This window comes from Hyalella azteca, unplaced genomic scaffold, assembly GCF_000764305.2.
Source record: "Hyalella azteca isolate HAZT.00-mixed unplaced genomic scaffold, Hazt_2.0.2 contig5724, whole genome shotgun sequence".
Taxonomy (NCBI): domain Eukaryota; kingdom Metazoa; phylum Arthropoda; class Malacostraca; order Amphipoda; family Hyalellidae; genus Hyalella; species Hyalella azteca.
Genome location: NW_025935906.1, coordinates 1 through 13,256, shown reverse-complemented (window position 1 = coordinate 13,256; position 13,256 = coordinate 1). Strand labels below are relative to the sequence as shown.

The following is a 13,256-nucleotide window of genomic DNA, read 5'->3' as shown; positions in this document are numbered from 1 at the left end:
CTGGAAATTCATTATCACTTGAAAGAATATAATTTCCATCTTGGGCTCCAGCATACTCCAGAAAAATGTTCCAAATGCTGCATTGTAATTTGTTAATTTTCACTTTCACCTTATCCACATGGGTAAGGTGAGACCTTTACCCTTACACTTCTGCATTTCAACATGCAGAATGTTTTGCAAGTTGAAATGTAGAATGGTTTCAACAATGGAAAAAAATGAACTTCTCATGAATTCTGTTTTAATAATTTAAGTGTATGATTAAAATGATTAGATTCAGAGCTAAATTAATTACCTATGTCATGATGGTTTTGTGTGGTTGGTTTAGTTAGTTAACCATCCTGGGCATTAGGAAGGGAAAGAGAGACTCTTGTGTATGAAATATTGCAATACATCATTCCCAGACTACAGTTTGGGTTTATTATGAATCATATCCCACTTCCTGAAATGATCAAGTAAGATTGCAAATGAGTTTCGAAGTAGTGCCTGTTTAATCTTATTACCAATGACATTGTAATAACTTGGGCAGACTGGAGCCTGTTGTTTGAATATGCAAAATACTGGGCTTGGGATTTTGAAGCTAAGATTCTCCAAATTATAAAAATTTCGATTTCCTTCTGATGGAGTGCAATCAATGTTGTCATTACAACTCAATTTAGAGAGACATGTGAGCTAATCTGATGAACAAGTTTGAATGGAACAAGGAATGTTGGTAAGATTTTCTCATGCCTGTCAGACTAGACCAGGGGGCATTTTGAGTTCAGTAATGCGATTAGATGAAAGTTTTTTTTCAAAAAGAGTACCAAGGTTAAAACTAAAATTTTGGAATCTCCAATTGTTGCCCAAATAGTCGCTAGTGTTTTGGAAAGGCATAGCTGTGATTGTTGGAAAACTACTGTATTTCTTCTTATTTAAATGCATTTGAGGTGTAAGAGAATTGCCTTGAATTGACAACTGGAGATCGTGTGCGGTAAGGTCTCTCACTGTATATTGAATTTAGACAAGATTTGTGTTGAGAAATATAGAAAGAACCTATGAACCTATATAACGTCTTCTTCAGAACATATGAAGTCAAGGTAGCTTCTTCTTTCTTGCGACTCAGTTCATTTTTTCGTGTTTTACAAATTGAAAGAACTGGAAATTTTGTATTTAGACAAGATTTGTATTGAGGAATATAGAAAGAATTATTCCCGCGTATAAAATGCAATGATTAAAGAGTTGGTTGTGACTTATTAGACTCCTGCGTTTGGCGACTGTTTATCCTAGACAAGGCAAGAAGCTTTGCCCAAATTAGTTATAAAAATCGAGACAATTTTCAACTTCTTGTGGAAATCCTGGACGGTACCGAGACGAGACGTATAGCATAAAATAGAAGTTTAAATAATTTCAGTATTCCATATGCATCTTATAAACGGGACCTAACGAGACAATACGAATATATCAGGTTATCATCAATATGATATTCAAATTATGAACCACTCAGAGATTTTTTAAACTACTGTACGTCAGCTATCTAAGTTTAAATATTTAACTTTGCAAAACGATTTTGTTGACCCTTCTGTCATCTTGTGAATCATCGCTGATTGGATGGGCTAAAGAAATCTCGTCCAATATCTCCCAATACTACCAAGCTGGTGACTCATAAGGTGCAGCCACTTGCTGTGGCTAGTGCTAAGCGCCACTATTTACAGTGCTAGTTGTCTCCTGTAGAGGAATACTTGCTGCTTCAGGCGCTGTTGACGAGTGGCCGCCGTTAACTGGTCAGGTGACATAAGGGCCGCTTGATTGACTGATGAAAATTCCAAGCTGAGATTTACGTTGACTTAAGGAGTAATGGTTTGCCTTTAACATTCAACTCTTGTAATGTTTGGTACTGCACAAAATATTATTGATATATTTTCTGCCTTCTTATCTTTCGTATTCATGAATATAGTTATACATAGCAAGGTTTGTTTCTTTGATTGAAAATACTTCTATTTTCAATCTTTTATTCGTCTATCTGGAAATTTTACTTTGAAACTATTTGTCTAATTCACGTTTAGCACAGGGAGACCTGAGCAATTGTCTACCGACAATAACTCTTTGTTACCTGGGGCCATACTTTCAAAATTCGCTAAGTGAACGTAAGTACTTACGCTCTATTTTCTTGTCTATGATTGGTGGATTTTTCTTGACAGGCCGTCAATGATTGGCTGACGAACTTACGATCTCTTAACTTTTTTTGAAAGTATAGGTCCTGACCTTCAAATACATACCTACCTGGCCCGGCTTTGACGGCCGTTAATTTATCCGCCATAAACATTAAGTTGAACATTCAACTGATGGTTGCGGCAAGACGAGTTTCTATCTTGACGAGTTTAGACTTTGATCAGTTTGAAATGCAATTAAATAGCAAGACTCGCTTTCGATTAGTTTAGTTTGTCCACTAATGACTGTAGATGATCTTAACAACGAATTAATCATACAGTTGGGGTGCCTGATATTTATGTTAATGACAATGACTGAAACTAATCTGTCTCTGGCTGGCACACTCCATAAAATACTGGAAGGCGACAAGGCCGGGTTCACACTATACTGCCGGGTACCTGCCAGGCCAATTTTCTTTAATGCATTTCTATATAAGCATTCACATCAGCCGTGCATGACACCTGACATGCCCGTGGTGTGGATGCTTCTATGGAAATGCATTACAGAATATTGGACTGGAAAGTAACTGGCATATGCCTGGCAGTGTGGTGTGAACCTGGCCTAATGGTCTCGCGTATAAGCCTTTTGGCTGGCGACAAGTTGTGACCTCAAATAATGGCTGCGAATATAGAACCCGGTACAAGCACCAAGCCAATTTCTACTCAGGTCAAGTGTGCTTATTAATGCCGGTTGGTTTAGCAGCTGAACGTCACCTAACCTGTTCATTAATGATCCAATGTTTAACTTGGTTATCCTCGTAACGGAATATCTGTGTCTCGTACCTCAGGATAATGTCTCGTATGGTAACGTTACGTCTCGTTTCACAGCATCTGTTTCGTGAAGTTTCATAATATCAGGGATGCACATTTTGAAATCCTTGACACAATTGTCTTCCTGATCTATAACTCAATTCCGAGATCTCATTTTTTCCTTGGCCTTGTTATTTTTTTCGTTTCGTCCGTTGTCCAGGTCTATGTCAAAACTGATATTTCGAAAAAGCAGGAGTCTGGTGTCCATTCTATAGATATGTAGCAGATTTTTAATGATAGGACGCATTCTTAGTATGTTCTGTTTCTGTGTCTCCATCAGTAAATTAGATGGATCATGCCAACTAAGAAGAATCAAAACGCTGTTTTCAAAAAATATGAAATTAATATTAATTTAAAAGTTCTATAGTTCGGAGTTCTATTAGAAGAATACCTCTTAAATTTCCTCACGGTTACATAATCAGTGTTTAACATAAATCGTGCATTGTGGACTATTGTAACCATCAATTTGATGTTACCATGGAGATAAACTAAGCCTTCGATGTGTCCACGCTATTAAAACAAAGTACTCAGACCCATTTTGCGTACGGTATTTGATAAAAGATTCTAAATCTGCATTTCTTTCACAGGGTGAATGTGATCGCACTCTGATCTACGTCACTCTGTACATCACGGAGTGCCTGCGCAGACTCAGCAAGTGTAAAGACAAAGCTCAGGGCCAGACGGAGATGTACTCTCTCGCCATCTCCAAGTTCCCCATTCCTGGCGAGCCGTCGTTCCCTCTTAACGCGGTCTATGCCAAGCCCAAGAACGAACAAGAAACCGGTAATGAACTGAGCAATATTTGTTCTACCTACTCGTGTCACTGAGTCAAATGTTAATCTTCCTACTGTTGCGGAGTCGAATGTTATCTTCTGACAGCTTTAGAAGCATCAAATTTCCTTAACGCAATCCAATCGATTGATTAGCTGTGATTACTTTAATTTCCAAAGAGTATGAATATATTGTGAATTTATATTTGACATTAGTCTATCCATCTGTGTTGCTAGTTCGAATAGTAGAGCTAAAGTTCACATACATTTTTGAAGCCGATTTACAAGAATTGCCGTCATTTCAGAGCTGTATCAGCAGTATCTGCTGCAGCTGCGTCACGAGACGGGGGCTCGCGTGTGCGAGAAAGTCTTCAGCACTCCTGACGGGCGACCCTCGAAGTGGTGGCTCTGCTTCACCAGAAAGAAATTCATGGACAAATCCCTGCTCGCGCCAACTTCATAATTATTTGATTTCGCCATAGAAATGGACCCCATGGCAAAATGTTTTCTAATAATATTACGATTGTCATTGCTAAATGCTTACCGCTTGATTGTTAACAATTACCTTTCATGAGTTGCCCATACATGCCTAGGTTAGTGAGATCTCCATTCCATGGTTCAATGATCTTCAGTGCTGCACTAGTTGTGTACCATTCGCTTTGTTTTTTTTTCCGTTAAATTAGATTACGTGCTAAACGTTGCTTCTATTTATATAGTTATTCGTATAGTTGGTGTTGTGCCTATTGACCACTTAGCGTGGACTCTGACTTGCTTTATACGCACTGCCTGTAAGCACTATTAACAAGTTAATGATCGCCTTTGATTTTTTCGTTTGCTTGATTAATGTTTATCATTCCACATGCGTGTTAATGAATGTCGAAATAAAATGTCATTATTATACGGAGAGTTTATTTTCTTTTCGTATAGATTGAGACGAACAGCACTAATTGGCCGCAGTTTCTTCGACAACCACAGGCTCAGGGTTACATTTAGTTCCTGCTGCAGCCTGCATTTCGTTTTCAATTAATTTAGCGATGATCAAGCAGCGTGCCATGCCGCATGAGCAGGGTTCAGGATGCTCATCTTCCTCAGGGTCAAGCATCTGTAACGTTATTGTGTAGTGCCGTGCGTTGCTTTCACTTTGTTCAAATTCTAATCTCCATCCTATCACTTCATCTTCTTCTACTTCAATGAATTTGCTTTTGGTGCGTATTGTGTCATCAGCAATGTCATGGTCCGTCTGCAGCCCGTCTTCTGGCCCGATACTTGAACGCTCAGTTCCAGCAGCGCCGAGTGTAACGACAGTTTGCTTCCAATGAGTGGGCGCAGAAAATGGTGACGTAGACAGCGTTACCAGCTCCCCTATGCTATCACCATTTTCATTGTAGTCCAAGCCGTTAAAATCGCATTCAAACCAAAGGCATAACCCATGATAAGGTGCTCTCTTGGTAATGCTTACAAAAGTGTTTTCTGAAAATTTTGTTATTTCATTCGTTTCTACCCATCTCAAATCGATGGTTTTTATGCATACAGGTTGTGCCAACAGATCATCTTGCTTCACTACACAAACTTCTGGCTTCTTGGCCGTTGCGTCCAACACGGAAGAACCTACAGCCGACATATCAAACCCAAACACATTGTTCCAAAATGTGATCTTCTCTTCGTAGAGGCCTTGTAAAGAACATGGACAGGCATAGAGACGAGCTTCTGAAGGAAACATGACGCCGTCTTCCGCCAGGAAACGATCTCTGGCAGCCAGGACGCTGTTCAGCATTGATTCGTGGAATAAGTAGAAGCCCATCCACTCGGAGACCATCACGTCGATCCTCACACCTGCAAAAAAATTATGACGTACTCGATGCTGATTAATTACGAAAAGAGTTTCAAATTCTGCACTTGATGAATGGGTTCAGACTCCATGAAAAATATCGAATGCAATAACAGGATATGTTCCGTTGCTTTTTATTTCACGCTTCAGTGCCAATTTGGATTTCATCACATAAGTTTATATCTAACCAAGAATGAAGTCTACCTGCCTGTATCACAGTGCATATATAACATTTATATGTTATATATGCATAAATGCATATATAACATTTATATGTTATATATGCATAAATGCATATATAACATTTATATTCTTAAAAATTGAGGAGCTTGAAGAGTCAGAATCAATGAGAGTTGTTTAAAAAAATTGAATGCTGCAAATTAGGTGCCTTGATGATCCAATACGAGCGAATCGACACGCGATATCTTCATTGGTACAAAAAGTAAGTACCAACAATTAACCTAAAGATTTGAACAAGTAAAAAGACTGAGACCTGTGAAATACGAGTAATTGTGAATGAGACTCATTTACATCTGATTAATTCATTACTGACAAATACATAGTAGTGGTATATTCGAATAAGTGCACGTACATGTTTAATTCAACAGTGCATCCCCATAATGGTCTGATTTTTAAAGCCAGGTTAGTAAAATTTACAAACCACGTTGCTTTAGTCCCAGAAAAATACTTGAGAATGATTACTACTTACCAGAAGGAAGTTCGACGTCTTCAACTTTACAATTCAGGACTGAAATAACTTCATCAAAACCGTTCTGTTTGGCAACTTTGTTAACGAGTTGAGCGGTACCGCTGGCCTCCACGGCGTAGACTTTGGTGGCTCCCGCAGCCGCGGCAAACAGAGACAGTATTCCTGCTCACACAATTGTCTGTAGTTCTAATTGTCTAAATAATGGTCTAAATAATTCACAATTGTCTAAATAATGGTAGAAATAACAAATAAGAGTTAATTTGTGGCTATTTCAATAGGGATATTAAACGTTGAAAAACGATTGAAAGGGACCAATAGTTGAGCTAAATTATTAAGTGACCATAATTATTAGGCAGTTAATGAAATTGGTTTTTGAGCCTTTTGCTTTCATCTTTAATCCTTTAACGACCACATTTTTTAAATCAAGTAAAAAATTGTTCCTTATAATTTTTAGTGTTTACGGTCACTAAGCAGTGTATAGATGAGTATGAAAAATGGAGAATTGTACATTGAAAAAAAAAACAGCAAGGCGACATTCCATCCCACTCGGGATGGAATGTTGCCCAAGTAGAGAGTTAGAAAAACTGGCGAACTCACAAGCAGAATAGAGGTTTGAGTGAATGACCTATGTTAGTGTTTATACAAAATTTTGGTAAATAAAATAAATTGTGAACACAAATCATAAATTTGTGTCTAGTATCAAAACTAAGAAGATGAGAACTTTGTGTTTGAACAAGATAGATAATATAGCAGATTGAATTATTACGTGAACACAAATTGTAAATTTGTGTCTAGTATCAAAACTAAGAAAATGAGAACTTTGTGTGTGAACAAGATAGATAATACCTATAGAAGATTGAATTATTACTAGCTCATTAATTACCAGATACTCATTTTGGATGTAACTATACCAGCGTGACCATCAAAGTATTTCACTCCGACTCACAGCCTCAGGTCAGACAAACTCAACAGCAGATTACGAGCAGAAACAATGCTCACCAGTCCCTGCTCCCACATCCATGCAGATTATGAGCAGAAACAATGCTCACCAGTCCCTGCTCCCACATCCATTCAGATAATGAGCAGAAAAAATGCTCACCAGTCCCTGCTCCCACATCCATGACAGTTTTCCCATGGAACAAATGTTTGTTGCGGTTGATTGCCTCCTGATAAGCTGTTGTGCGAGGCAAGTCTCCCACCATAAGCCGGTGTATCTACAAAAAAATGTATAGTCATTCATTCATTTAATTCTTCACCATTTAGTTAGTTACATCGTAAAAATTTAGGTTTTCAGTTGTGACAGTGAATTTTTCAGACCTTTTGAACACTGAAGTATTTTTCTTATAATTATAATGTATTACTTTTGTAATCAACATCAAGGATTACTATGTGGATTACCATTGTAATCCACATGATCCATCAAGTCAATAAATGATTTCAGTATACTACAGAGGTATTATTATTACAAGAAATTTCAAGTGCCAGCAAAAGAGACAAATACAGTAAATGAAATAAGCTTTTGAGCCTTTTGCTTTCATATTGAAATGAGAAGTTTGAAAAAAATTAAGAATAGTAGTAACATTGCATCATTAAGCACCAATACTGTAAGTATAATTTAGAAATGTAACCAAAATGTGTTAACAAATTTACACAGTACTGGTACTTTCATAAGAGATATAGTTCTTGTGAGTAATGAAGAGTACCTACCTACATAAATAATTTGCAAATCTTCTAAGAGTTATCCAGGATAGTCTATTGTTAACAGGACATGAAATTTGATATTTATCATTTTAATATGCACAAACAATACTATACTACTGGGCTACAAATATTCAAAATGAAAACAGCTAGCTGAAATTTTAAGTTACTTTGAGTAAGAGACCAACCAAATACCTACTTCTGCTAATTTAACTTTCCCAAAGCAATATTATTCTTATTGATCAAATTTAATGTTAACAAGGCCTCATGGCATTAGCCAAAAATATATTTTTCATGTGAAAAATAAATGAAATTTGACCTTGTTAATGTGTTTTTTGGTAAAATGTATCAATCTTTAGGATAATCAACTTCAAAAATGATAAAAGCGGTTCATTGGCAAGGCTATTGGCAATTATTACCGTAGTTAATATAAGTTAATCTACTTTGCCTGTGTTTTGGAATAGATACAGATATCTCTGGATAAAAATTACAAATTTAGAATTTTCTAGCTAATTTTGACCATATGATAATTTGGAGGAATCCATACCAATGCATTTTGAAAGTTTCAGCTAGCACTATCCATGATGATTCAATCTTAAGGTTTAAATTGGGCATATCTGCTCGACATCTTTGACCATTAATGGGTCATCATTTACAGTGTATGGTCTTCAATACCAATTTAATAATTTTAACTAATAAAATTTTGTGTTAGTAGCATAAATGACTGGTAGAAGTTGCATCTTCCTAACCATGAATATATGTAGGTGTGGAAGTTGTAGGTATGTATCAGACTGGAATATGGCAAAGGTCCACAAGCTAAACTAGAACTGAATTTATCTGTGCACAAACTTGTGTAGAAAGTTATAATTTCATAGGTAGTTTCTGGAAATTGACTGCAGAAGTGAGTGAGACAGTTAGAGTACTATAAAATGGGTGAGGTTTAAATTTGAAGAAAGGCAGATTTGAATTTCAGTTAAATTCAACTAGCTTGTTAACTAGTCATTGCTCCATATGAACAGTAGGTACTTAGCAGCCTCAAGCTTTATTCAATACCATCAATAACTATGAACTTGTTCAATACATACATTGATGGAATATTAGAATGAGTTGTACATAGGGGATAGAGTACAGTCAAGCAAAAATTAAAAAAAAAAAACAAGCCAGCTGAAAACTTTAGCCACTTTGATCTCCAATAGAAAGGCACAATTTTATTGCTTTACAAGACTCATTTGAAAGGAAAAACTCAATGCAATATCTCATTTCAAAATCCAATTAAGGTGTGTAAGTTTTTAAAATTTAATTTTGCTAATTTTTCTGTGTAACCTAGCTTCTCAAGTTCCAAAAACTTCCAATTGGAATGGTCAGAAGAAGTGGAATGGCAGCAAAAAATGGAACACTACCGGTACCTGCATTTGCATACCAGCTAATGGGTGGAGGGAGATTGTTTTTTTTTTGTAAATCAACCAGTCTAATGGCTGAAGACATATTTTCAGTTGGATTACAGATCTAATGTTTTATCTAAGTTAGTATATGGAAAAGGACTTAATATTTATAGCTTTCTAGTTTCCTGCTCTTCAAAAAATAATGTTAAAAAAATAAGTACATTTCACCATGAGGCGGCATGAGCAACATTAGATCATGCACTTCTGTTAATATTTAGGAGCGGATTCATCTTGCAGAAATTTCATGACTCCAGAAATGACAGGAAAGTAAGCTTCTAGCTATGGCTTGCAAAGTAAATTACCCCATGGCCATGCCTTGTTGTGAGCATGCAGAGCAGGCTTGAAATATGCCTTCTTCCCAAGCAATGACTACCATCAATGACACAAAAATTGCAGGCAGCTGATACTGCACATAGAATCAGCATGTCAATGATGCCACTAAAAGCCATATAGATAATAATGGTCAGAACTATGATTTGTAGGGTTGAATTACAACATAAGTACAAAGCTGTTTATAGGAAGTTGTGGTTCAGATTTGTTTACATAATAAACATTTCTATTAAGGGGACTGTTTGGGTCAATAAATTGAAAATTTTGGCTTTTCTGTTTTTTTTAGCTCATTTTGTAGCTACTGAAAGGGTGCATCTAATGCAGCAAACCGAATGTTTGGGCATGCTCTAGTTTTTGCATAAGCAATTTCAAAAATATCTAAAATGAACATTTGTTAACAATCTGTATATATAAAGAGCATTACTCTCGTTAATTACCAAGTGTTTGCACTCGTTTAAAAGCTACAAATAATATGCGTTCAACAAAGCTACAACCATGGACGTACATGCAATAATTTCTGCGCATGACAGTTTTTAAAATGTTGAAAAACATGCATAAAAGAAAAATTGTGAGGAAAATAAAAAATTGAGGCTCTAGAGCTGCTAGATAATTTTGTTAAAATCAAATGAAATGTGCCATGATATGTAGCATGTGGTTTGCATAAGTTATCAACTTTTAAAAAAGCCCTTTTTTGCCATTTTCTATTAATTTCACATTTTTCAGTGCGATTAAAAGTTCATGTTGTTTTTTCGAGTATTACATCTGCTCTATTATGTGCAGATTTACGGTCGAACTTTCCGGCAGTAAACCTGGAGGTATCAAGAATGTCTTACTTACTGTCCTTGGGTTCACCATTACTTGGCTGAAAAGAGAAGATTTAGGTAGCCTCGAATTCAGTCCAAGACAGATTCCATTAAGAATTTCCGATGCCAACCGCCAAAAATGAATTTCAGATTCTTAATCTACACCTCAAAAAACATATAATTAAAAAATGCCCTTTTTTGGATGCACTCAATCCAAAGTATTACCATTTTTTCAGGACCCAAAAGGTCCCCTTAAAGATACAATGTGAAACTATATCAAAACTATGTTAGTGGCATTGATGGTAAGATTTTATCACTGTTTTTACTATGTACAGGTAGATTCAAGCATGAATTACATGCCAATTTAATTGTTAACAAAAGTGCACAATCAAGCTGAGAAATTTCAAGTTCATTGAAATTTCACTTTGGAGCCCCAATTTTCTAAAAATAAGTATTCAATTTCTAATCTGGATGTTGGGCTACTAGATCAGAGCTTATAGTTCCACATTCTCAAAGCTATTTAAAATAAACTTTAAAATGGCAATGTGGAAACAGCTGCATTAAGATTGAGTTATGGACTTACTTCAAGATCCTCATATGAAGTGAAGTATTCTCTATCAGACAGAGTTGCCATTTCGTGGTTTCTCATAGTCATGTAGCTGATATAGGGAACTGACTTGTGCTGTCTCTGTAGAAAAAAAATTTTGCACTGACAATACATGAATAAATTACAATAAATGAGCTAACATGTACAGTTTTCAAGTCTCATCTCAAAGATGCCTGTAACTGTGAGTTAAGGTGCTTGCTTATACACAAAGCTACCTGGGCTACTATTTACTGCAAGTTTTCAAACTCCCAGTTTTGCCAGCTGAAAGTATACGCACAAGGAGAGTATAGTATAAACAGTCCACGGGTGCTAGTGCATCATTGGAAGCTGCTGAATGAGGTCAGTGCATGGTGGAAAATAAAATGTAATGCTAATGACCAGTTTGAGGAGGCATTTGATGAAGCAGTTGGTGGTATGGTTATTTTTGTTGAGGTTCCCTGTCTTCCTTTTACAGGAGGCCTTCCTCACGCAAGTACAACACCACCAACAGGGGGGTTGCTCCAGAGCTGTAGGGCCAAGGTTATGTGGTTGTGTTGTCTGAGATCCTGCCAGATCAGACATTACAGGAAAGTGTGCATGGTTGTGTGGGGAGCTTCCTGGCTGGATGGACAGGTGTCTCGAGTCTGTCTGACCAACTCTGTTTGCGCATGTTTGTAGTGAAAGGTGGTGGCTGCAGTGCAGCCTAGCTAGGTATACTCTCCAATCTTGAGGGCTGGGTTTCTGTGCTGCTTATGTCAGGTGGTGGGTGTCCAAGAACTTAGTTGTTGCCAGTCAGCTCCAGCGTTCTCTGTGTCATAATTGTGTGTGTGTATTATTGATGCTGGTAATGCCTTGGGGTGGGGTACCTACTGTGTTTGGTATGCTGGTGTAGTATCTCTGTGGAATTTGCACTATTTGTCTGTGTGTAGGTGGGTGGTCATGCAGGTTGTGGCATGGGTGTTCTGTGTTGTTCATGGCTGCAGCTAGGAACTGTTTTCCTCTCCTGTCAAAGTGTGCTTTTATGGATAGGATTATTGTTTCAACATGAAGGTGTTTGATGGGGGTGCTTTGTGTGCAGCCTGTGATTATTGTTGTGCTTTGTTTTATAATCACAGTACGGTATAGTGCTTTGTTTTGTAATGTTTGGAGTTTCTGTATGTTTGTGTTGGATAGTGCAGGTGCCCAGGTGGGGCTGGCATATGACAGCACTGTTCTGATGAATTGTTTGTAAGTGGGTGCTAGTGTTTCTTTGAGTGGGGAGATAATGGGAGAGGAGAGCAGACAAGGAACTGGGATTTGTAATGTAGAAAATATAGCCCTGGTGTGAGGTACACAAAGCTGGTTAGTAATGATGTCCTCTGTGGCATGATAGGAGGTAAATTTGTAAAGAACAGATCTGACACAATAGGACACTGGGGTAACTGCATGAGGCGGACTGTGGAGGTAGTACTTGCACATTAGTTCTTTGTGGTGGACAGACAGAGGAGGAATGGTAGCCTCCACCTCCATAGTAGTAGTGGTTAGTATCCCAAGGTGAGTGGATAGTGTCCCCAGGTGAGTGGTTAGTGTCCCCAGGTAGTGGTTAGTCACACTAACCACTACCTGGGGACACAAACCACTCACCTAGGGACACTAACCACTCACCTAGGGACACTAACCACTACCTGCCATCGACTCGTACCACCCACAAGTTCTGCTCAACGGCTGGCCTCCTCCTCTCCCGGCTATAGATAAATCTGAACTAACACTTCAAAGATCCTCCTTTGGAGGGACCCAGCTGCGGTCGTGCGTTGGCTCCAGCCACGGCTGGATCAATGACGCCGGGATCGGGCGCGGGGCAACAACAACAACAACTACCTGAGTCTATAGCTGGTCGTACCATGGCATCCGCTGGCTCAATGCCTCGGAGCGGGTCAGCGGGACAGCACGGCATTTTCAAAGTTTGGGAAAGATAGTTCTAGAAAGATGACATAGCAGCCGGCCGAAGCCGGCTACTGTCACGGGAGTTCAGCACAAGGAACCTCTTGCCTCAATGGTTAGAACAGAACTCCTGAAACACATCTGAGTGACCTGACTGCAAACGTGTGTTGTTTTTCG

General features: G+C 38.0%; 2 protein-coding genes across 6 annotated transcripts; one reads left to right on the top strand and one right to left on the bottom strand.

Moving 5' to 3' along the window:
• Nucleotides 1-1,042: 1,042 nt before the first annotated feature.
• LOC108675867 (actin-related protein 2/3 complex subunit 3) lies at nucleotides 1,043-4,667 on the top strand (the record flags this gene model as incomplete). The annotated part of the gene is given in 3 exon segments (XM_018163917.2): nucleotides 1,043-1,073; nucleotides 3,581-3,776; nucleotides 4,069-4,667. Coding segments are annotated over 2 exon segments (255 nt in total). The 3' UTR covers nucleotides 4,227-4,667.
• A 31-nt stretch (nucleotides 4,668-4,698) lies between these two features.
• LOC108675842 (protein arginine N-methyltransferase 6-like) lies at nucleotides 4,699-13,239 on the bottom strand. 5 transcript variants are annotated; one of them, XM_018163890.2, is made up of 5 exons: nucleotides 13,039-13,239; nucleotides 11,157-11,261; nucleotides 7,400-7,514; nucleotides 6,301-6,462; nucleotides 4,699-5,596 (listed from the first exon to the last, which is right to left on the bottom strand). In XM_018163890.2, exons 1-5 carry the CDS (start codon nucleotides 13,090-13,092, stop codon nucleotides 4,707-4,709), a joined length of 1,326 nt encoding a protein of 441 aa, XP_018019379.1. In that variant the 5' UTR covers nucleotides 13,093-13,239; the 3' UTR covers nucleotides 4,699-4,706. The 5 variants fall into 5 exon arrangements, with proteins under 5 accessions (XP_018019379.1, XP_018019373.1, XP_018019389.1 ...); XM_018163884.2 differs by lacking the exon at nucleotides 13,039-13,239 and adding an exon at nucleotides 11,559-11,789; XM_018163900.2 differs by lacking the exon at nucleotides 11,157-11,261.
• Nucleotides 13,240-13,256: the final 17 nt, after the last annotated feature.

Coding starts and splice junctions, on each gene's coding strand:
- LOC108675842 (XM_018163884.2), bottom strand. CDS start 11,741: ATGTCTGATCTGGCAGGATCTCAGACAACACAACCACATAACCTTGGC. Junction 7,515..11,156: donor CTTCATATGAGGATCTTGAA/GTAAGTCCATAA, acceptor ATTTTTTTGTAG/ATACACCGGCTTATGGTGGG. Junction 5,597..6,300: donor AGACGTCGAACTTCCTTCTG/GTAAGTAGTAAT, acceptor ATTTTTTTGCAG/GTGTGAGGATCGACGTGATG.